General features: G+C 46.8%; 1 protein-coding gene across 1 annotated transcript in view; it reads left to right on the forward strand.

The window, feature by feature from the left end:
- The window catches only part of ABHD14A (abhydrolase domain containing 14A), a 73,947-nt gene that overhangs the window by 27,402 nt on the left and 24,521 nt on the right, over positions 1-22,024 (forward strand). Inside the window, exons 3-4 of the mRNA XM_085625180.1 lie at positions 2,306-2,421; positions 2,984-3,219. Of these exons, the coding sequence (XP_085481306.1) occupies positions 2,306-2,421; positions 2,984-3,219 (352 nt within the window). The remainder of the gene's footprint in view (positions 1-2,305; positions 2,422-2,983; positions 3,220-22,024) is intronic.

Raw genomic sequence — 22,024 nt, forward strand, 5'->3', positions numbered from 1 at the left:
TCATTTGAGTTTTTGATCTACTGCTTAAAGTCACAAGCAATGTCAAGTTGTTTTCGATTCAGAGTAAAATATATTAGGTATATAAAATACATGGTAAAGAGGGAAATACATCAACACTCTGTGCTGAATACCAAACTGAGTAATCCTATATTGTTGTATCTCTACACTTTTATTTTTGATGTTTACGCACTGCAGATTTTCATTATTTAGGATATGGAAGAATGACAACATTAAGAATAACTTAACATTTTTATTATCTCCACTATGTGTCCATATTTTATAGTTAGTTATAGTTCCTCTCTGAAGTTTAGTACTAGTATTAGAAAGGGATACTCCCAATTCTATTTTTGAATCACCTGTGGTTCATAAATATTATTATCACTTTTCACCCCGAGTTTCAGTGGACCCCGAGTTTCAGTGAACACCTGCTTGTCTTCAAAGACCATCTCAAACAAAGGGAAGAAGGAAATCTTGTTCCCCATACTCTTATCACATTTACCTGTAAAAGGGAAGGCAGAGTACAAAATCCCTTTACAAAAAGAGCCCATCCTCAGAATAGTGGATCTGCTCCCAGTAGAAGAAGAAAGGCAGATGTTACATGAGAGGTTTGGATTTTCCATGATTCCTGGTAAGAGGAACTGGGCTGACAATTGGAAGAGTAGTTTGGGGAGAGGACCAGGGTTATAGAATTGGTTCAGACTTCAGACATCCTGGATTTCTGTTGTGAAATAGATTCTGGGATTGTTTTTGCAGTAAGGCATAGCCGTGAAATAGGAACAGATCGCCCTGTTGAATACATCGGGTGGAGAAAGCGAACTTTAATGTGGTTTGCTTATCAGAATTTGCTAAACACATACTGGTTTCATCCTGTTAATTGCTCCTCCATGACTACTGCCTGGTATAGACGAAGTAGAGAAAAATTCCCAACTTTCTTCTCTGAAGGATTCCACTCTGACTAAGAGGCTGATTTATAAATTGGTGGACAGGTTACTCCATCATCATGGTGGCGGATATCCTGTCCGCAGAAATTTATAATTGTGAAGGAGTAACCCGTCCGCCAAGATCAAAATCAGGCCCTGAATATTAGTCCCCAGCTTGTGACTTGAATTTCTGGAACCAAAGATGTTCTCCAAGTCTAATAGTACTACCTGTTGACGAATAAGGACTAAGGAGTGCTGGCACATCGATGAAGTCTGCTTGACTTGTAGAAATTCTCCCCTCTAGTGCAGGGTGCATAGGCTATTAGAGACTGAAAACTGCCCATAAAATAGACCATTTGCAACTGGACACTTCTGCCTACCGCTGTGAAGCTTCTTCCCTGTGTCTGTGGAGTTAAAAGCACCCAGCCAAATTAGTTACTTAGAGCTACTGTATAGGAATTCCAAAAATTATTTGTAACAAGCCATTCTGCCCTGGACCTGAAATGATGATGTAGGAGGCCTTCCTTAACTTGATCCAGTGCTCCAGAGACTTCTGGAGCACAAGGAAAGAAGTTAAAAATGTGTGTTGTAAAATGTAGGACTTTGAACTTTTCTGTCCCTGTAGGATCTGGACAAAGTGCCAAGCTGACCCAGAAAGATGCAACTCTCCTGGCTACATCTTTGCAGTTAATCCTGTTTGTAGCTTCTGTTGGTGAAATTCAAGGCTAGTACAAGACTGTAAAAAGAGTATCAGATCTTGCGTAGCAATGTCTGGCCTCGGCTTCTTGTCTTCTCTGCTAAAGGTACTTCACATCCCAAAAGTCTGAAGGTAAAACCTTTGACCCATACAAAACACCAACTCGTGCCCGACCTTGCTGTATTACAGTTCAACTTCAAGGAATTCATGGGTGTATGCCATCCAGAACTGTTGACCAGAGTTGCATATCCACCTCACTCCGTGTTAGGTCAGAGGGTCTTTGGTGAACAGGATCTTTGACTTTAGGTCATCTATGTGGGTAGCAATATTTGGAGAGACACTCCAATAATAAAGCCCTCTTCACCAGTGAGCCGCTATATACAACAAAGCACTTCTCAAATGAGATCCTTGTCCAATACAGAGCCTGGACATGCAATCCTTGTGGTTAAGTGCACCTCACAAGCAACAGATCACACCCTGTGCCCAAGAGACTTTACAGAATTACAACAGTCGTGGCAATATAACAGATTCGTTGGTGCATTCAACAGATTCTACAAACACACCAAACCTTATAAAACGGTTTTGTTGTACTTAGCGTGACTCTTAAGCACAGCACTGGATATTTTGAAAGTTTCTCCTTTGCACTGTTCTTGTTTGCGAGTTTTCTAACTTGTGTGTGTTCTTGCAGGTTTGATATTCTGCTTCTTCATGGACAGTCGTTCACTTCCAAGACATGGCAAGATTTGGGCACAATGACCCTGCTCGCTGAGCATGGACATAGGGCAGTTGCTCTTGACTTACCAGGTAGGCTCATAAAATATTAACTTCATACCTGAGTGCAAAGACCTATCAAGAAGGAGAACAGAGTCAAAGCCACTGATCCTTGAGTTTGCAGATCTACATCTTCGACCCCATAGTTGCATAATCAGGCTTCCTCTAGCCCTGGTTTCCCTGATAGTCATTCTTGTGTGCCCCCATAGCAGCATGGTTTCGTGTCCTTCCAAGCCTGGCTTCCGAAATCCCCATCATCACTCCATTCGCTCATCTTAAAGGACCCTAGCCTTGACACTGTCAGTCAGCATGTGTGATTCCTCAGCATCAATCCAGTGTGCAAAGTGTCTGGTCCATCTTTTCATGTATGAGGCCTTTTTCAAAAAAGTAAATTAGTTTGTTAGATGTGTGGTTTTTGTTTTAAATGTCGGGTTGAGGAATGTAAATGCTGTATAGGAGGGGTTTATTTCTGACTACTCTCAAAGACCAGTTTGGGGAGCAGTTGTTATTTCTTATCTGGTCCTTGGCTGCTTATGATTGGATTTTAGCTTGTCTAGTGCCTGCACTGTGTTAATATGTTCCTTTCTACTGTTAGGTTATGGGAAGTCCCTGGAGTCGAAGGCAAAAGCATCCGATCAGGGCCGACTCGATTATATGTTGCGTATCATTGAGACCCTGGGTCTGAAGGACCCAATCGTGATCAGCCCTTCAATGAGTGGCCTCTTCTCCTTGCCCCTTGTCCTACAGCATGGAGAGCACCTCAAGGGATTCATACCCATTGCCCCAGTTGGCACTAAAAGCTACAGTGCAGAGCAGTATCAAAGGGTACAGGTGAGTAACCTGCATAGGGAGGGGAGGAAGGGGGTTAAAACATGTTTTTTCTTCGAAACCCATGATGAGCCAATGGTGTGTATTTTTGGTTGAGCTACCATTTTATTCATTCATTTGTGATGTAATATATTAAGTTGCTGTCATATCCAATGAACAACAGAGGCCTCCAAGGGCCTTTAGTGGCTGGAAAGTTGGAAAAAGATGGGGTCTAGTAAATGGTGGGCTAATGTTTTTCCAGATTCAGCCTGGTAGAGAGTAGGCACTCGAAGTGGAAGGAAAAACGAGTTGGAGTTCGATGAATATAGCTTGCGGCTGCTTTCCAAAGCATTTTGCCATGTGTGCATGGGTGTGTTTCACTTCCCTTCCCCTGGAATGTCAGACTATAGTAATGTTTTGCTCCTTGTGCCTCTGGAAATGTCTGAGTGACCATTTGTTTCTATGATAGGGATACTGTTGCAAGCGGATGCACTTGGATGTGGGCCGCAGAACAATGCTCATTTGCTACGATCTCTCCTTTTTCTTTTCTTTTTTTTTTTTTTGTTTCAAATCTGTTTATTAATTATAATTTGAATAGGGAAAAACAAAAGCAAATATAGGGCAAGGTACATCCCAATTAACATTATATACGAATAGAGCAATGCTCTCCGTCTGTTTTGACACTGTCTCTACCATGTTGCTTCGCTTGGCAGAAGTGTGTGATGGACGGGAGCAGGGTTAATGGAAGTGACCATGCCTAGTTAGGTTATTCACTTGCATTTTGTACTCCAGTGCTCTCATCTCGCCTTTCGAATCTCTTTTCATGTCTGTCAGTTATTGATCCACCTGGACTTGGAAGTGCTGGCATCTCCAATTTGTCTTGACTAATGTCTCGCACCCATTGCTTATTCGATGAGTCTCAATTTGTTGAAGCTCAATAGTGACAAAACCTATGTTCTGAAATTAGGAAGCTCTCACCCCTCTGTGGTCAGACAACTGATAGGGTGCTTTGATGGCTATAGCCACTCCCTTCAAGAGCAATTCCTGACCTGGGAATATGTTTTGTTCAAATGCTCACAGTTAAAGAGTTTTTGTCCTCTGCCACCAATCTGTCACCTGTGCTTCCATCTCTTCCTGTTTCAATGTTGGCAACTCGGTCTGTCTGGGTCTTCCTTAAATATATGCTGGCCCAACTCCAAATAAATACACCGCGGCCAGGCGCGTACTGGAACATGTGCAAGGATCCAGACTCCCACCATTTGGCAGAACTACATTTGCTCTGAGTAACGAAGAGGATAATTTAAAATACCTCGACATTTGCTTCCCAACCACTTCTAGTTTGGACCCCCATCTTCCTGCTTTTGTACTTTTATATACATTATTCTCACACTCTGACTATGCAAGCTCAACCCATATTTTGAGCATTAAAAAGGTCTGGTGCTCCTGTTGCGATGGTCACTCCTTCGCCTACATGGCTGCTTAAATGTGGAGACATCTTCTTCTCTTTCTTTGTTTTGGTTCTATCATGTGACTGACATTCTGACCGCCTTCTTACAAGTGCCATAGGACATAATTCACTTGTAATAAGGTGGAGGGGATATATCTCCCGTTCGAGGCTGAGTAACCTGTTCACCAAACTCTAAAATGTGCTTTGTTGTTTAAACACACATTTATGTGTAAACTTTACTCTCAACCTTTGTTTGGGACCTAATGCCACTGGTCACCAGGAGGAGAATGGGGAAGGAGTGGTTGGTAATGAGCCGGTGCTATGTTGATTGGTTGCAAACTGTCTTGGAGTTATCTCACTTTGTGTTAAGGATGATTGTTTTGTGTGATAGATGAGTTTGTTTTCTGTGATTTTATCAGTTCCTTGAGCTTGTGTGTGCATTTGCCCCTGTTTTGGATAAATATTTGTCTCTGTCTGCAGGATGCATGTGCTTTATGTGTGTTTTTGTGGATGACCGATGTGTGACTGCAAGGAGTACAGGGAGTGTGTGTTCACATACACGGATTTCGTATGTCCACATGTGACTGCAGGAATTATGGTTGTAATTGGACATGTACAAAGGTGTGGGTTTATGTATGTATGCTCATTTAGTGGTGTACATGCAAGCAGTCTGTGGAGACGTACAAATGTCTGTGGACTATCTATACGCGCACAGCTATGCAATGTTTTCAGGTGTGAGTCTGAAGAAATGTCTCTTCTGTGCTCGTGTGTGTGTCTGTGCTGTATGCATTACAGGGTGCATGACTGTAGTGCGAAGTAGACGTGTAAAGGGGATAAGAGAAGGAGCATCTGTTACTCTTTTCTTCTATGCTAAAAACTAAAACAAAATATGTGAAATGCAAATGCCTCAAATAATCATTGTACTCAGCCCCTGTCCTCAACATGACCTCCCTAATCAGATGACCATCTCAGGAACAGTACAAATATGTAAAATGAAAAGAAGTGAAGGAGCCCACAATGCTACTTAGGAGCCCAATGCCACATGTGGATGTTGCCAGTATACAGACTGCCTAGTTTAGAGTCACCGTTCGACCACTTTTTCCACCACCCTATGCGTTGTCTTTTTTTAAATCAAATTCTTGCAAGTTTTTTTACATACCTACTTTCACCTTTTGTCACTAGTTGCCTATTTTTCCATTCTTCCTTCTTTATTTCTTTTCATTTTTTGTTCCTCTTGTTTTGAGTCAAAGTCTAAGGGGGTAAAATAAGTACTAGTTCCCAATAGTGATTGCCTGTGTCCACCTCCCCTATCCACCTGCACAAATTAAACACTGCTTGCGAAAACATTGAACATTGCCTGAAAACTTGAAAAACTGAGTTAAAAAAGCAAAGCAAAAGAAAATTCAATACAAAATAGCTGGGAAAGCCTGGGAATAAAGAGCATTATCAACAGGCACTGAAAACATTGCTCACAATCATCAGTCAAATGAAAGAAACAGCAAGAAGAGTTCACTTCACATGTTTAAACCATTACAAAGAGATTAAAGATAATTCACATGTGGAAGCCATTTCAAAGGGTTTAAAAATGTCTCTGAATATCCTGCAAATTGAATCCCAGTATAGAAACAAAATAGAGGTGGCAGACAGCAGCACATAAGGCAGCAGCTCAATAAATTTCACAATGACAAAGCTAAGGTTTTTGAGACTGAATATCTTTTAGATCTTAACACAGGATGACGAAAAAAATGGATGGTTGATTAAAGACATTACAGTATTTTACCACGCAAAGGACAATATGAAGGGCAATGACAAGTACACCATTACTTATGACGATGGAGAGTAGGAGGACACCACCTAACATCAACTATCTGTAGATCCACCAGGATTGTGATGATTCCCAAGTTGTCGACTGTGCCTATGAAAGTGTGTTTGTAGAAGTTAACTGAGCCGTAACCATGGGCCAAACATACCAGAATGCATGTGCTAAAAATCTGAGTAATAACAAGGCTGTTTGAGAACATCTGCCTCACCACAGCCAGCATGCAGGAGAAAAACAGGGATTGACATGCGTGTGCCTCACCGAGCACCCCTAACACAGTAATCACCAAAATTGTGGAAAAGGAAACATAGAGTAAAGAAAGAAACGTGAATTAAAAACATCACACTTAAAATACAAGCAGTTCAAGAACAATGTCTCCAACTGCTTTATAAAGGAGACTGCACAGGAAGCCAAAACAATCATAGAGTGACGCACAACAGCTCCCAGCACATGCAACCAGTCGATCTGGGAATTGAAAGAGAGAGAACCTGAGGACAATGGTGTGAGAGAAGTAACCATGTGCTCCATCTTTATTTAGAGGCCCTTAGCCTTCAAAATGCGTAAAAGTTGTGTGTATGTCACAACAAATCTCTTTTATTAGAATAGGGGCTCCATCACACTTAGGGCCTCATTACAATGTCGGGCGGACTCACGTCTGCCCAACATCTCCGCGGTGTTGAGACCGACTGACCTCCGGTCCCGACACCGCTATTACAATGCGACTGCACATTGGGCAGTCGCATACTCCCATTTCTCTATTGGAGCTTGTGCTGCAACCGTACACCTGCCATAGCACAAGCTCCCATAGAGGAATGAGAGTTTCTGTTAATCCCTGCACCAAGTGCCACATGGTGCAGGGATTTACAGGGTGCACCAAAGGTTTCCCCTCAGCATCAAACTGGAGGTCGCAGGGAGAAGGGGGGCCTTGCGAGAGCCCCCCAAAGTCATTCTCCGACAGGCTTTCCATGTTGGAAAACCCGGCATGGAAAGCCTGTCGGAAACTGTCATCTCAATCCCGACGGCAGAAACACAGTCCTATAGAGATTACGTGCCGGTTCCGAATAACCGTCCGGTTTCACTTTTGACCGCCTACATTGTATTTAGGCGGTCAGAAGTGAAACTGTAGATGTCGGTTGGAAAGCCTCCGACTGCAGGTTGGAGGCTTTCCGACCATGCAGTCGGAGACTTTCCGACCAACATCGAAATAGGCCCCTTAGTCCCTGGTTACAAGTTCCAGGCTTAATTCTTTTCCCTGTCCAAATAGGAGTTTGCACAGGGATTAGAATGCAGCGTTGTCGTGTAACGATTATCACACCTTTGACGCTATCCACTAATAGATTCCAGCCGATTAAGCATGATGATTCATCAGGGGAAAGGGCCTAGAAAAGAGGTAAAACTTGTGAATTTTGGTGTGTTAAATATCAAATCTGCACGTTATGCCTGCTATCAAAGTTGAAACCTCAAAATTCCTGGTGAATTGCAATAAACCCGAAAAGGAGAAAGTCTGGGGTGCACAACCAAATATGTTTTAAGACAATCTATGTCAATTATCCATTTTTGTGTTTAAGTGCACTATCCTGGTTCATTTGGGCTTTAATCATCTTTATCTCGATATCTTTCCTACATTGAGGCTGGTTCCTCTAATTTCACTATAACAAAAGGTGTGTTCCATTCTTTGTCACCTACTTTTGTTAATGTACAATACTTCCTTTAAGGGTGCTATATCTGATACTGGATTTCCATTTTAAGTACAGAATTAAGCAAATTTAAATTGCAGTTGTATTTGTTAAAAAAAGAATGTGGTAAAAATAAATATTCCCTTGGCCTCAGCTCTGCAGCATATAGCTCTCAGAGTTCTTAAAATAGGAAACAAATATTGTCTTCTGATTTTCAGTAAGTTGACCAATAGTGTAATTAGTATATAAATTGGAACCCCAAATGCATATTCTTGCTAATATCAATTTCCTTTCCCTGTCATTGGTGATCTGATAGAGATACCTAGCTGCAGATTCCTTATCTTTGAACTTCCAGACATCAGGCTGGATCCAGTACCCCTGCGCCCCAGAAGGTAACATCTACCGACTCCGCGTGACGTCGTATGGCATAGAGTTTGTATTGACGTCCACGCCACCTCGGCACACTGACGTCAGTTCTTTTCTTTTCGTTCCAGCCAGGGCAGATTCGTTGGAGGGAGCTTACCCCCTGTCATTTTTTGACAGACCTTATTGTAAAAAATAAAATAGGTGTGCAGTATCTCAAAGAAAACCGTGTGGCTCCTGTCACCGCAACGTGTCTGTTACGGACCCCCACCTCCTGTGTCTTTGGTGCCTGAAGCGTAACCACGATCCAAAATCATGCCAGGCCAGGGCGCCGAAAGCTTTGAGGGAGCGGCCCCTAAAGCTGCTTGCGGCCTGGCATCAGGCACCTCAGGGATCTCGTTGCTGCTCCCAGTCTCGGTCGAAAGGAAGGTCCAAGCACTATTCCGATGGGTCCAAGTCTTCATCCTCCCATTCGAAATCTTGTAAGGGGTCGGATAAGAACCACCATAAAAAGCACAAGAAGTTGAAGCGTGCTTCGACTTCGCTCTGTCTGTCCTCAAGAAGGAGGAGTCTTGGCCTTTGAGGCCCTGCTCCACGGGGTGGGTGCCTGGGTCGGCTCTGCGTTTCCTCCCTTTCTGGGTCCCGGAACGACCCTGCTCAGATAAGAGTTTTATGACCTAATGTGCACCATATTTGGGTGGCTTGACCCTGCTGGTGTGCTTTCGGGCCCCGCAAGCTCAGAAAAAGGAGCTCCTCTGGTTTCCGTGCCGGCAGCTCCGGCACGCAGGGCTTCCCTAAAATCCGTTCCCAGACTGGCGTCGGTCGTACCCACTCGACCTTCCCCCCGATGTCGTGTCCAACGCTGGGGTCCTCAACGTCACAAGTGCCCACCGGCAGCGCCACCCTATCCTGATTCCAGATGACACAGAGCCGGCCTGGCGTCCACCGACGCTGAGGCCGGCATCGACTGAGCCATTGGACTCCATGTTGTATCCTCAGTCTTAGTCCGAGGGTTTGGATTGGATGAGGATCGGGAGGGGCAGCAGGACCACGTAGAAGTCCCGCCTTATGCAGAGGAAATGGACTGGTACGAGGAACTAGGTGAGACCAGTGGCCTGGTAACATCTCCACAGCCTGGCATGCTTTCTCCTCCTAACCTAGCTACGGAGGAGGGGAATTCCTTCGCTATGGTGATGCTTGGGGATGTGGTGGTCTTGGACCGGCAGCTTCCTACTCTGGCAGTCAAGACCAGCGTCTTGACCAAGGTCCTGCAGCCTGGTGTCGCCACTTCAGAACCCTTGCTGCCATTTAATGAGGCCTTAACCAACGTTTTTCTGGACACCTGGTCCAAGCCCAGCACAGGGATTCCTGTGAATAGAACCATCGCCCTGCACTGAGCGACCTTGCCCTCCTCTCCTCTCACCCGACCCCTGATAACTTGGCAGTCCAAGCCTCTACTTCCTGTGGCATGTTCCCTTCTGCACCTCTGGATAGGGAATCCAAAAGGCTGGATCGTTTTGGCAAGAACATTTCACTCTTCCACCAGCCTATCATTGCGGTTGGTAAACACTGCATTCCTTTTGGGCCTTTACTTCCATTTGTTATGGGAGATAGTTGCACAAGTGCACCATTAGTCCCAGAGGAGTCCTGGGCTGTCCTCTCCCAAGTGTTGTAGACTGGAGGGATGCAGCAAAGTTGACCATACGCTGTGGCCATGACAAAACAGAATTGCAAGGCAGAGTGATTTCCTCTAAGGGGACTGTTTGGTACCATGCCTGGCTGATCACATCTGGCTTTCCTGGGGGTGTCCAAGTCAACCTTATGGACATGCCCTTTGATGGCTCTCGTCTCTTAGGAGACAGGGAGGATGCGGTGCAGGAGCATTTCTAGGGGTCGCGGGCTGCAGCCAAGTCCTTGGGCCTCTCCGTATCATCCCGTCCTGCAGCTGCCTTTAGCTCCTTTCGTGGCTACGTAAGGGGCTTCCATCTGAGCCAGCCCTTCCCTAGACAGAGGACTGCACAAGTTTTATGCAACCTCTGCGCTGACATTGGCGCGGTACGCTCGAGCTGCCAGAAGTCAAGTAAGCTTCCTAACCATCCTTGTCCGACCCTCCCGATCATGGGCATCCAATTGGTGGCAGGATAAGCCATCACCTCCACTACTAGCGGACATCACCTCGAACAGGTGGGTTTTGCAGATAGTCTGAAGGGGCTACTCCCTCCCCTTTGAGACTTCCCCCTCCCTCCATGCCTCCAACATATGATCAGCTGATGGAGGATCACTTTGCTTTGCTTTGAGAGGAAATCAAGATTGTCTTGGCCAAGGGAGCTATAGAGCACGTTTCCGGGCCAGAAATAGGCTGTGGTTGCTATTCTTGCTATTTTCTGGTCTGCAAAAAGAACAGAGGCCTTCATCCTATTCTCGACCTCAGAGCCCTCCACTACTTCCTCAGAAAAGAGAAGTTCAAGATGCTCACTCTCGCTCAGGTTCTGTCTGCCCTGGACCCAGAAGACTGGATGGTTTTGTTGGCCTTGAAGGGCGCCTATTTCCATATCCCCGTCCTGCCTGCCCATCGCTGCTACCTGCAGTTTACGGTGGGCCACAAGCACTTTCAGGTTACCGTGCTCCCCTTCGGCCTAATCAGTGCTCCTACGGGTGTTCACGGTGATGGTCGCTGCTCAGCGGCAGAGATCAGGATTTAAGTCTGCCCCTATTTTGACGACTGGTTGTTGAAGGCGGGCTTGCCCCAGTCAGTCGTCTCCCACCTCCAGACTACTGCAAACCACCTGCATTCGCTGGGGTTCACTATCAACGTGCCAAAGTCACAACTGACTCCCTCTCAAACGCTCCCTTTCATCGGAGCCATTCTGGACACAGTGCAGTTTCGGGCCTATCCTCCCGAGCAGCGAGTCCAGGATATCCAGGCTAAGATACCGATGTTTCAGCCTCTATGTTACCATCTTGACTCAAACGCCTTGGGCTTCTAAATACTACAGGTTTCTACTTTACTTCACAAAAGTGAAGCCACACACAAGGGCCCAGTATCTTTCAAGTCTGGATTCTCATGGGGCCACTACTGTATTTCCTTAAAGTGTACATCACTGCGACCAGCAATGCGTAAAATTCCATTACGAGAAACTATTTAAAAAAACATTATTACTTTTAACAACCATGTCACTGTAAAAGCATCCTTTGGCATTCAACTTCTAAACATGGTTCCGCATTGGCTTCTCCTGTTAAGATACGATAACACGTTTTGTCTTTGAGCCCGAAAAGTGAAGCACTGCCTTGTATGCCTTTGAAAAAAATTACTCTGCATTTCAAATGTATAAAAGTAACCAGAGCTTTTTTTTACCCCAATACTCATTTCCGCCTGTTACTTGAAAAAAATTGCCTTGAAAGTTGTGGCAAAAAGATCAGCACCACCATTCTGTTTTGTGCGTCAATGATTGGTTGGAGCATTGTTGTGGAAGCTGATAACAGCGGTTAATGAATCCCCTCTGTGGAGCAGACTCAGGGGGCTCATGCCTTGTGATCCCGCTCCGGGCAACTGCGAGTTTTCCAATGTCTCTGGTCCCAAAATCATCAGCTCCACAAATTCCGGACCAGGAGACACTGGAACCCGACTTGCAAGTGGAGCTGTGGGCCGCTGCTGTGCCTGAGATATGCCGGCCACATAAAGCAGCACGGGGGAAGAGAACAGGCTCCGCTCCGCTGTACAAAAACCCTCACTGCCATCCAGCCAGGCCACACACCACGGCTGAGAGGAAATGCCAGCCACACTATTACCTGCTCTGAGCAGATAGTCAATGTGTGCAGATGTTTTTGTGTTTTTTTTGTACCAGGAAAAACAGGCAGAATTTGGACCAGTATTCCTGGGTCTGTGTGTTCCAGGGTAGTAACTTGTAATTCCTGAATGTAGGCAAAGGGAATACAGACCAAATCGAAATATTTAATTTAAGAAATCCTTGTATTCATATCTGCGGAACCTGTTATGAGGCCTTAAGAGTGCTAGCCGCTATGTTGGTGTCTGATGCCCACAAACATGTATATTGTTTTTGTCGGTACCACCCCTCTGGCCCTGTGATTCCTTGTCAGCCATGAACCAAAAGACTGAGTGTGGGGTATTCAAATAACTCTTTGCTTCCAACCAGGCAAGCAGGAATAGCTGTCCTGGGTCCCCTCAGAGCATGACTTTAGTTAGGAGACTGCAGTGCCATTTCTGACCATTAGATATACCTTCCTCAAAGATGATATAGCAAAGAAGCATTATCCTTGCCCACTCAAGGACTACCTAAGATTACCCACGTCTGCGGTCAATAAAAACACACAAACTGTGGAAACAACGTACACTCACCACACACCTGTCCACCTCACACATACTCGCCCACTTCATACAGTCACATGCCCACCCATCAGGTAACTTTCCCTCCATGTGTGTATTCCTGACTCTTACACACTCACCAATCCAGACCTAATCCCCCCCACCACACATCATCTAAGTCCTCTCACACAAACCTGACTGTTCCCAATCCTGCCTGCGTCACTCTCCCAAACACAAACGACATGCACCACTGCAAGGACACAACACCCAGACACACATTCTCCCGACACACTTCCCACCAACAGACATACACTGCTACCAATCCCCGAACAGACATCAGCCCACCCTGGCACACATCTCACAAACACACAAAGACAGTGTAGAATAGACATGCACAGCAGAGCAGACACAAATTCAAGGCTGGGGATAACGGACAGGACATGTGCATACACATACAGGACTGGACACGCACATACTGGACAAAGGGGACACAGATAAGAGACAAAAATGTTGTTGTGCATCACTTTATGAAACGCAAGCGGACACCAGACACAGACTGCTAGACAAATATTCAATGCACCTGCCTGCGCGCACACACACACACACACACACAAAGGCAGATGCTCGCAGTCAAGGTCATGCCCTCTCATCCACTACTATCTCTAATGCAGAGCTAGATGCTGCACCAAAGTTGCTGAGGATATGAGAATGCAAGGCACGATTGCTAAGGATTGGAAAATGGTGCACTGGTGAGCACAGATTGGGCACACTGTGCGGCAAGTACTTGAATTCCAGGGAGGACCGGTGGCGAGTGCTGGGAATCTGGGTAGAGTAGAGGATGAGTAAATGCGGGGGAAGTGTAAGCAGATTGTGTGTGTAAATGTCTACAGTGTGTTGGGTTCTGTGAGGGTAAAAGCCTAAAGGGGCAGTGTGTGCGTGCTTGTAGACAGTGAGGGGTGTAGCGATGGTTCTTTAGCTAAGTGCGCAGACGGTGCCTGCTCCAAAGAGGCAGATGATCAGAGCGGGAGACATGGGTGTGAATATTAGGTGAATGAAAGAGCAGGCTGTCCTGCATTGGTGCTAAAGAGCAAGAAATTGGGGGCATTGAATGGCAGGGTCTGCCTGTTTCAGGATGGTGGCATCACAGGTTTGTGCTTGTCAATCTTGTGGCTGGCAGCATGGTTCTGACTGTGTGCTTTGACTTCTGGAATGCATGGCCTTGACTTGCTTGGTTGCTTGCAGGGGGAGATGTGAATGTTGTACTGACTCCTTTCCCTGCTGTTTGGCCTGTTTTCAGAAGTACTGTTAGCATCGAAAGAAAGAGAGGAAATGAACAGCCACCATCCAGCTTCAATGCCCAGAAGGGGAACGGAAAGCTTGAACTCTACTGCTTTGTCAGCCCTGTTCAACCAGTGTTCGGTTACTGCTGTAAGGCTTAATGGACTCTAATACGAGAGCTTGCGTAAAAAGTAGACTGTCCCCTTTGAGTCTTCAGTGCATACTGTATACTTTTCCTCCTCGCCTTCTGGTTCACAATTGTTACAAATGCCACTGGGATCCTTTGACTTTTCTCTCTCTGCCACAATACACACACTCTGACCGGATGCAGGCAGCTGCTGGCCACCTTCTTAAAAGCTCTTCGAGTGTTGTCCCACACGCAGGGAAGAAATTCAAATAGGGCTGTGCGCCAAAGTCAAGACTACCTCAGCTCCTAAGCTTAGTAGAAAAACAAGTTTTAATTCCATCATTGTTGAGGTGGAACTAGTAGAGAGCAGGACGCTCTGCCATGCCCCTAGCCCAACCACTTTCTGTATTTGTGCCCATGTGTGCATCACTACACACATTCTTAAACATAGTTCTGAAAGTTGTTTCTAGCTTAAGGACCATTTTTAGGTCTCGCCTGGCTATCGCGTAAGCGAGCGCCCAGCGAGACTTATGTAGGGGCTTCAGAAAATTCTCCCAAAGGCTTCCCAGGAGGATCGGGTGGTGGTTACGCGCACAACCACGCGCATTCCATTTGCCACCAGCTACTTCCTGCGCGTGCGCCGCCTCACGCATTCAGAGAGATTTAGTATGGGACACAAGACCTTAGGAATGCGGTTTATGGCCAGTGCATGTGAGGCATTCAAGCGCGAAGCTGGCATCTGGCATCAGACTTGAAAGCAGCAGACTGCTTTCGCCAGCGCGCGCTCGGCCTCATTTCCTGCATCCCCTCTTACAACAATTAACTTTCGTTATAACTCACACCCCATATGCTCGTTCCCTCCCACCCTTCCTTTGATGTCCGATTTTCTTGTTGTTTACAAACCACGCCGCACACTGCTGCACGCCACACACTGCTGCACGCCACACACTGCTGCACGCCTCACACTGCTGCACGCTGCACACTACCGCACGCCACACACTGCTGCGCACACTGTTGCATTACACACTGCTGCATTACACACTGCTGCACGCCGCACACTGCTGCACGCCGCACACTGCTGCACGCCTTACACTGCTACACGAAACACTGCTGCACGCCTCACACTGCTGCACGCCTCACACTGCTGCACGCCACACACTGCTGCACGCCTCACACTGCTGCACGCCTCACACTGCTGCACGCCTCACACTGCTGCACGCCGCACACTGCTGCACGCCGCACACTGTTGCACGCCTCACACTGCTGCAAGCCACACACTACTGCATGCCGCTGCACTCCGCACAATGCTACACGAAACACTGCTGCAGGCCTCACACTGCTGCAGGCCTCACACTGCTGCACGCCTCACACTGCTGCACGCCGCACACTGCTGCACGCCGCTGCACGCCGCACAATGCTACACGAAACACTGCTGCACGGCGCACACTGCTGCACACTGCTGCATTACTCACTGCTGCATGACACTGCTGCACGCCGCACACTGCTGCACGCCACACAGTGCTGCACGCCGCACACTGCTGCACACTGCTGCCCGCCGCACACTGCTGCACGCCACACACTGCTGCACGCCGCACAATGCTACACGAAACACTGCTGCACGGCACACACTGCTGCACGGCACTCACTGCTGCACGCCGCACACTGCTGCATGCCGCACACTGCTGCATGCCACACACTGCTGCACGCCGCACACTGCTGCACGCCACACACTGCTACACGAAACACTGCTGCACGCCGCACACTGCTGCACGCCGCACACTGCTGCACGCCGCACACTGCTGCACGCCGCACACTGCTGCACGCCGCACACTGCTGCATGCCACACACTGCTGCACACTGCTGCATTACTCACTGCTGCATGCTGTACGACACTGCTGCACGCCGCACACTGCTGCACGCCGTAAACTGCTGCACGACTCACACTGCTGCACGACTCACACTGCTGCACGCCGCACACTGCTGCACGCCGCACACTGCTGCACGCCACACACTGCTGCACGCCACACACTGCTGCACGCCTCACACTGCTGCACGCCTCACTGCTGCACGCCGCACACTGCTGCACGCCTCACACTGCTGCAGGCCACACACTACTGCATGCCGCTGCACTCCGCACAATGCTACACGAAACACTGCTGCAGGCCTCACACTGCTGCAGGCCTCACACTGCTGCAGGCCTCACACTGCTGCACGGCGCACACTGCTGCACACTGCTGCATTACTCACTGCTGCATGCTGCATGACACTGCTGCACGCCGCACACTGCTGCTGCATGCCACACAGTGCTGCACGCCGCACACTGCTGCACACTGCTGCCCGCCGCACACTGCTGCACGCCACACACTGCTGCACGCCGCACAATGCTACACGAAACACTGCTGCACGGCACACACTGCTGCACGGCACACACTGCTGCACGGCACACACTGCTGCACGGCACTCACTGCTGCACGCCGCACACTGCTGCATGCCGCACACTGCTGCACGCCGCACACTGCTGCACGCCACACACTGCTACACGAAGCAACTGCATAACCCTTGGTTTCCCAATCAGTGCATGGACATCAGTTTCACCCAATGCCAGAAAGTTGGGTTTCTGTTGGCCACCATAAACAATTGTCAGACCAGCTTGCATTCTTCTTCAGAACCAATATTCTTTCATGAATTAGGCTGATGCACGGAAATCCTCCACCTGGACAGTAACAATATTCAATATTCTCGTTGAAATTACTTCTCATTATATCGGAGTAATGCCCAGTTAGCTAGACAAAATATGTTTTTCTTTTTCCTTCAAAAACATGCTATCATGAAGAAATTATACATTTGTTAGGAACCTAATTGTTTTTGTTTGATGGTTTCAATCCACCCCAGATTCCTTGCTTGTGTAGTAATTGCCTGAGATGGGGACCTTTTTTTTTATTAGACTCCGAAACATTTTACATCACTACTTAAGTTTCGTCGTACAATGTAAAGCATAGGTAGAGGTAAAAACATAATATATCTTTTAATTCTTTTTCTTCTCTCTCTACCCCTCCTGTCCCTCTGCATACCCACTTCTCCTATTATCTCCTGAAAACCCATTGATTTAAAACATAAACATTCTAGTCCCATAAACAGGACAGTTCAGGAGCACTACAATTATGCATTGGCAATACATCTGTTGCCGACTCTATAGAATCAGTCAGTGGAAATCATCCTTAACCTAATAGGTGTATCCATTCAAAATCTATATATCCAATATTCTCTTTTCCTCCTTAGTAGTACAGCTCATATGCTGGCCCTCTCTTTCCTCCTCTAAAGTCCACCAAGCCCCTATGTTGACGCCCCACATCATATGAGAACCAAAACCTCCACAAACGTTTCTATTTAGTCATTCAGTCGCTATATCCTTTTTTTGTTGGAGGCCATATTGAACATTTCTCATACGCAGGTAACTATTGCCAGGCTATCTCGTGTTCTCCATAACTGAGACTACAAAGCTTGGCTTTTGCAGTCCATCTCTTACATTAATATATCATGTAATAATACTGCCTGGGCTGTCAAAGAGCCAGGTGTGTATAAGTTACCTTTCATTTTATTCCAGACCTTCGCTCCACTGCTTTTCCAGAGAGCTACATTCGCAATATAAGTGCAATATGTCACTATTGAAGTAAACAGGCCACCAACATTTTCCCCTTGGACATCATCCTATAATGCTCAATCTTTTGGGGGGGGACATTGCCATCTGTGTAAGATCATGTAAAACTCAAACTTTAACCATGCCTCTTAGAAATGTATCCTCTGTTAACAACAGTTCAGGCCATTCATCTTCCTTGTAATCAACTTGGAACCGTGTCGATCACCACTCTTAGTTGTTTGGTAACCAGACGCAAAAAGGTTGAAGCGGCAGTACTCCTGTCTAATCCTGACACCACCCACTTATAGAGCGCACAGTAATCAATGTATTTAATGATTTTGGAACCAGCCCATTTCCTCTGCTAGGGCTGCCAATGACAATAGCAACGCAACTACTGACCATCACACTGCTACAACTGTGAAAAATCAGACTATTCCAGGCCACCCAAAGTTATGAAATGACTTGGGCAGCAGGTATTAGTCATTTTGAATGTATTAAACAACTGTTATTGTGCTCATTACAAAATTGGACAAACAGTGCCACCATGTGGCTGACTGTCATAAACGCAAGAGCTGGCAATTAAGTGCTGGTGTCAAGCACCGGAAACTGCTTTCCCAAATCAAGCCCTATCCACTGGGTCTTTCCAAGTCTGCGAAACAGGGGCAGGCCCGAGCTCCAGGGGCCCCCTGAGAGAAGAGCACTTTGGCGGGGGGGTGGTCTAAAGGGCCATGACCTTGATATATCTCAAGGTGGAATCTTGGCTCCAGCTTTCTTGTAGCTACCCAGCATGAGGAACAACTGAAAAGGAAAAGGTGTGGGCATCACTTCATATATCTTCATACTTAGAAGAAATTGCGGTGTTGCTTGTGAACCAAATGGCATCTCAAGAACTATTTTAACTTTTTATAAATGACTAATGTTTGAGTTCTCTTCCAGCCTTTCACTAAACCAGCAAATGTATAAATGCAGTGCAGTGTTTTACTACAGTACTTCAAGGAGCTCGAAACGTGCATTTATATGTACTGTGCAGCTTTCAGAAGTTTGCAACTAAGCAGTAACCAAGGAAGTGTTAATAGCCTGAGTACAATTGGGCAGGATGGAAAATAGTTATAGTAAAGATGGCATGAATTATGTGCCAATTTAAAATCAAATTATGACGCCAAGATGATTAAATTATGCGGCAAAATAGGCCAATTAAGCAGTAAAATGCTGCGTATTCTGGGGCAGTATTCGTTTGCTACTTTGATATTTTAATGTACATTTAAGCCTCTCTAGGCAAACTCCGGTTTCATCTCTTTTGATACCTGAATACAAAAAGAAAGCATTTGAAAGATGAACTGTTAAACTTCTCAAAGCGCCTGCCCATGCGTAACACTACAAGTGGCACTTAAAAAAAATGTATAATCCATTGAAATTAAGATGTTTTGTTGAACTATGCATATTAGGCATCAGTTGGTGGATTATATACCAAATCCATCATTAAGAGGACATCACCAAAGAATCGCATAACTCTAGGGGCCCTTACTGTAGCTCCGTGTTTGTTGAAATCCAGTTCCGGAGAGTTTTACAGTGAGGCTACGTTAACAGATGGTGCTCCAGAATATTTAAAAAATCTTTTATCTCTTGCAAAATTAAATTTGCCCAGTTCTCTGTAACCCTGCCGTGCAAACCCCTGAAAATGTAACAGGGTGATGCTAACATTGTTACACTTGGGAATTTAACATTACTGAATTAATGGCAAAGGGGCAGGCAGTAAGCCCTAGGATTGAAACAGATTGTTGAGTGCATAAGAGAAGTATATCACAATATCATTTTCATACTCCTAGCCCAGCCGTAAGCAAACAAATCAACAAATAGAGTTGTTTCACGCATGCGTTGAAGTCTGGGAGATTTTGCGCTGACACATTCATTTTCACAATGATCCCACTCAAATTTTATATATTTAAATACGTGTGTGCGCGCATCTCGATTCCAGATACTATTAATTAAGATAGTCCATGTACTGATCTATCATAGACTGATACGTTCTGATGATACTAGCTCATCTACATTTTGACACGGAGAAGTTTTACAGGTAAGTAAAACTTTCATACAAATGCGTTTTTACGTGGTAATGCTTTCCCATGGCGAAAGAAACATATACTGCATACAGGTACTTGCAAGCATATTTCAGGGGTCTACTTTAGGGTTTAAGGTGCTAGGGGGCCCAGGGGCATAACACAGGCCCCTGCAGCCCCCGCATTGCTGGGGGGCCCTGAGCTCCAGGGCCCCCCCTCGGCACACAGTACATTTGCTGACAGCAGGGTCCATCTGGAACGTACTTTTACAGTAACTCCCGCCGCTGCACCTTAATGATGGATTTTCCTCATTAATAAACCGGCGCGTACGTGATGGAATTTTACGCGGGATGCAGCAGCGTGGCTTTCAGCCTCCGCCCTCCGGGTGAGGCATAGGGTGGGGCAAGGCAGGGCCAGTATTGTCATGCGCAGTGTAACCTGCACGTGAGGCGGCCGGTGGGTCCCAGGCAGTGAGACGGAGACCATAATTTAATAAGTGCTGCCCATGGTCTTCTGCAGCCCGCCCCTGCCAGCCACCGAAGCTGCAGGACTCAGGTGAGCCAGTCGGAAACAACTAGCAGTGGAAACCCTATGCTTGTTCTACTTTTATGTATAGAGGCATTGGGCGCACTAATATCACAACAGACAACTGCATCTACCAGGAGTGGGGCCAGTCGCAAGTGGAGGCTGGGACCTGTATAACTTGAAGAGAAGGGTCAAACAACGGTGCACTACCGTGTCCAAGTGTGTTTTTAAAGCTGACCGTCAAAAGTAGTGAAAAGCAATTAAGGCCTTACTTTTCCCCCATCATAAGGGAGTCCGTTCCACTGGTTATTTCTAGTCACTTGTTATTCAAAAAGGCGGCTATTCACTGGTGGACGCACTCTCTATAAGTGGTGTAGGAAGGTGGAATCTGACTAATGGTTGCCCCCAACTTTTTGCCTGGTATTTGAGTGGTTTTTGACTAGTCTGGCTGGGATCCTGCTATCCAGGACCCCAGCCTATCTGTTTTCACCCTAAAACTGTTGTGAGTACTCTAGGTACAACCCTAATTGGATGCTGGGCATGCCCTACCAGTCCCTTGTAGATGGTACCCTAGGTACCCAGGGCATGGGTCCCCCAGTAGGCCTACCAGGGCTGCAGCACTTATTGTGCCACCCTGGGACAGCCATACAAACTGACACCACCAGACCACTACTGTAGTCTGGGTAAGGTGGTGCTAGCACCCCTTACAGGGATGTAGGTACCCTATATCCCACACCATTACAACACATATACTCTCATAGGTCACCCCTATGGCAGGCCCTGGTAATCCTACAGGGCTGGGTGCTGAGGTATGTGTGAGGGGGGGACCCTTACGTGAGTAGGGCCTCTCTGCAACCTTCGTAGAATCGTTACTGGGTTGTTTGTAGTGTAGCCATACCATATACTCTTAACCGCATTATTAGTGAATCGCGTCATCGCAATAACTTGTGAATGGCTACACAGAACCATATCGTGTTTGGTGTCAAACATGTAGGAATCCTACCCCCAGTCCAGCCATGGGCATGAGGGTACGATTCCCCCTTGCTAGAAGGGCGATATGGGAAAAGCGGTAGAATTTAGACACCAATTTAAAAGTGCACAAGTTACACAAAATGGCTACTGCCCGCCACCTACACGACCCTGGCTGGCTGTTGCTGGAGAAAACCCCAGCCTCGCCAGCTGGACAATAGGGCTCCTGTGGCAGGGAGGTGCTAGCATCTCCCCAGACAGGATAATGTGGATTGGAACAGGGTGGGTGCACCAAATGTCCATTCAGAGTTGCACGTAGGCAGCTGCAGAGACCTAATTCGGCATACACCGCTTGGAACTGGTTCAGGGGCATTTTGCCCCTCGCCCAGGCGGGAAACACACAAAGGGGAGAGGGTGTAGCCACCCTTTCCCGCCTCACCAGCCATTGGTGGACACTACTCTGGACACTCCCCTAATCTTGGGGATAAAGGTGAATAATGTGGCCCCAGAGCCTCAGATTACTTTGGAACTTTACAGAACCGACCTTCGACGAGCTGCTGCCCAGCTGACTGAAGAAATCTCCCTTGGGATAAAGGAGTTATCCCCC

Source organism: Triturus cristatus, chromosome 9 (genome assembly GCF_964204655.1).
Source record: "Triturus cristatus chromosome 9, aTriCri1.1, whole genome shotgun sequence".
Classification (NCBI taxonomy): Eukaryota; Metazoa; Chordata; class Amphibia; order Caudata; family Salamandridae; genus Triturus; species Triturus cristatus.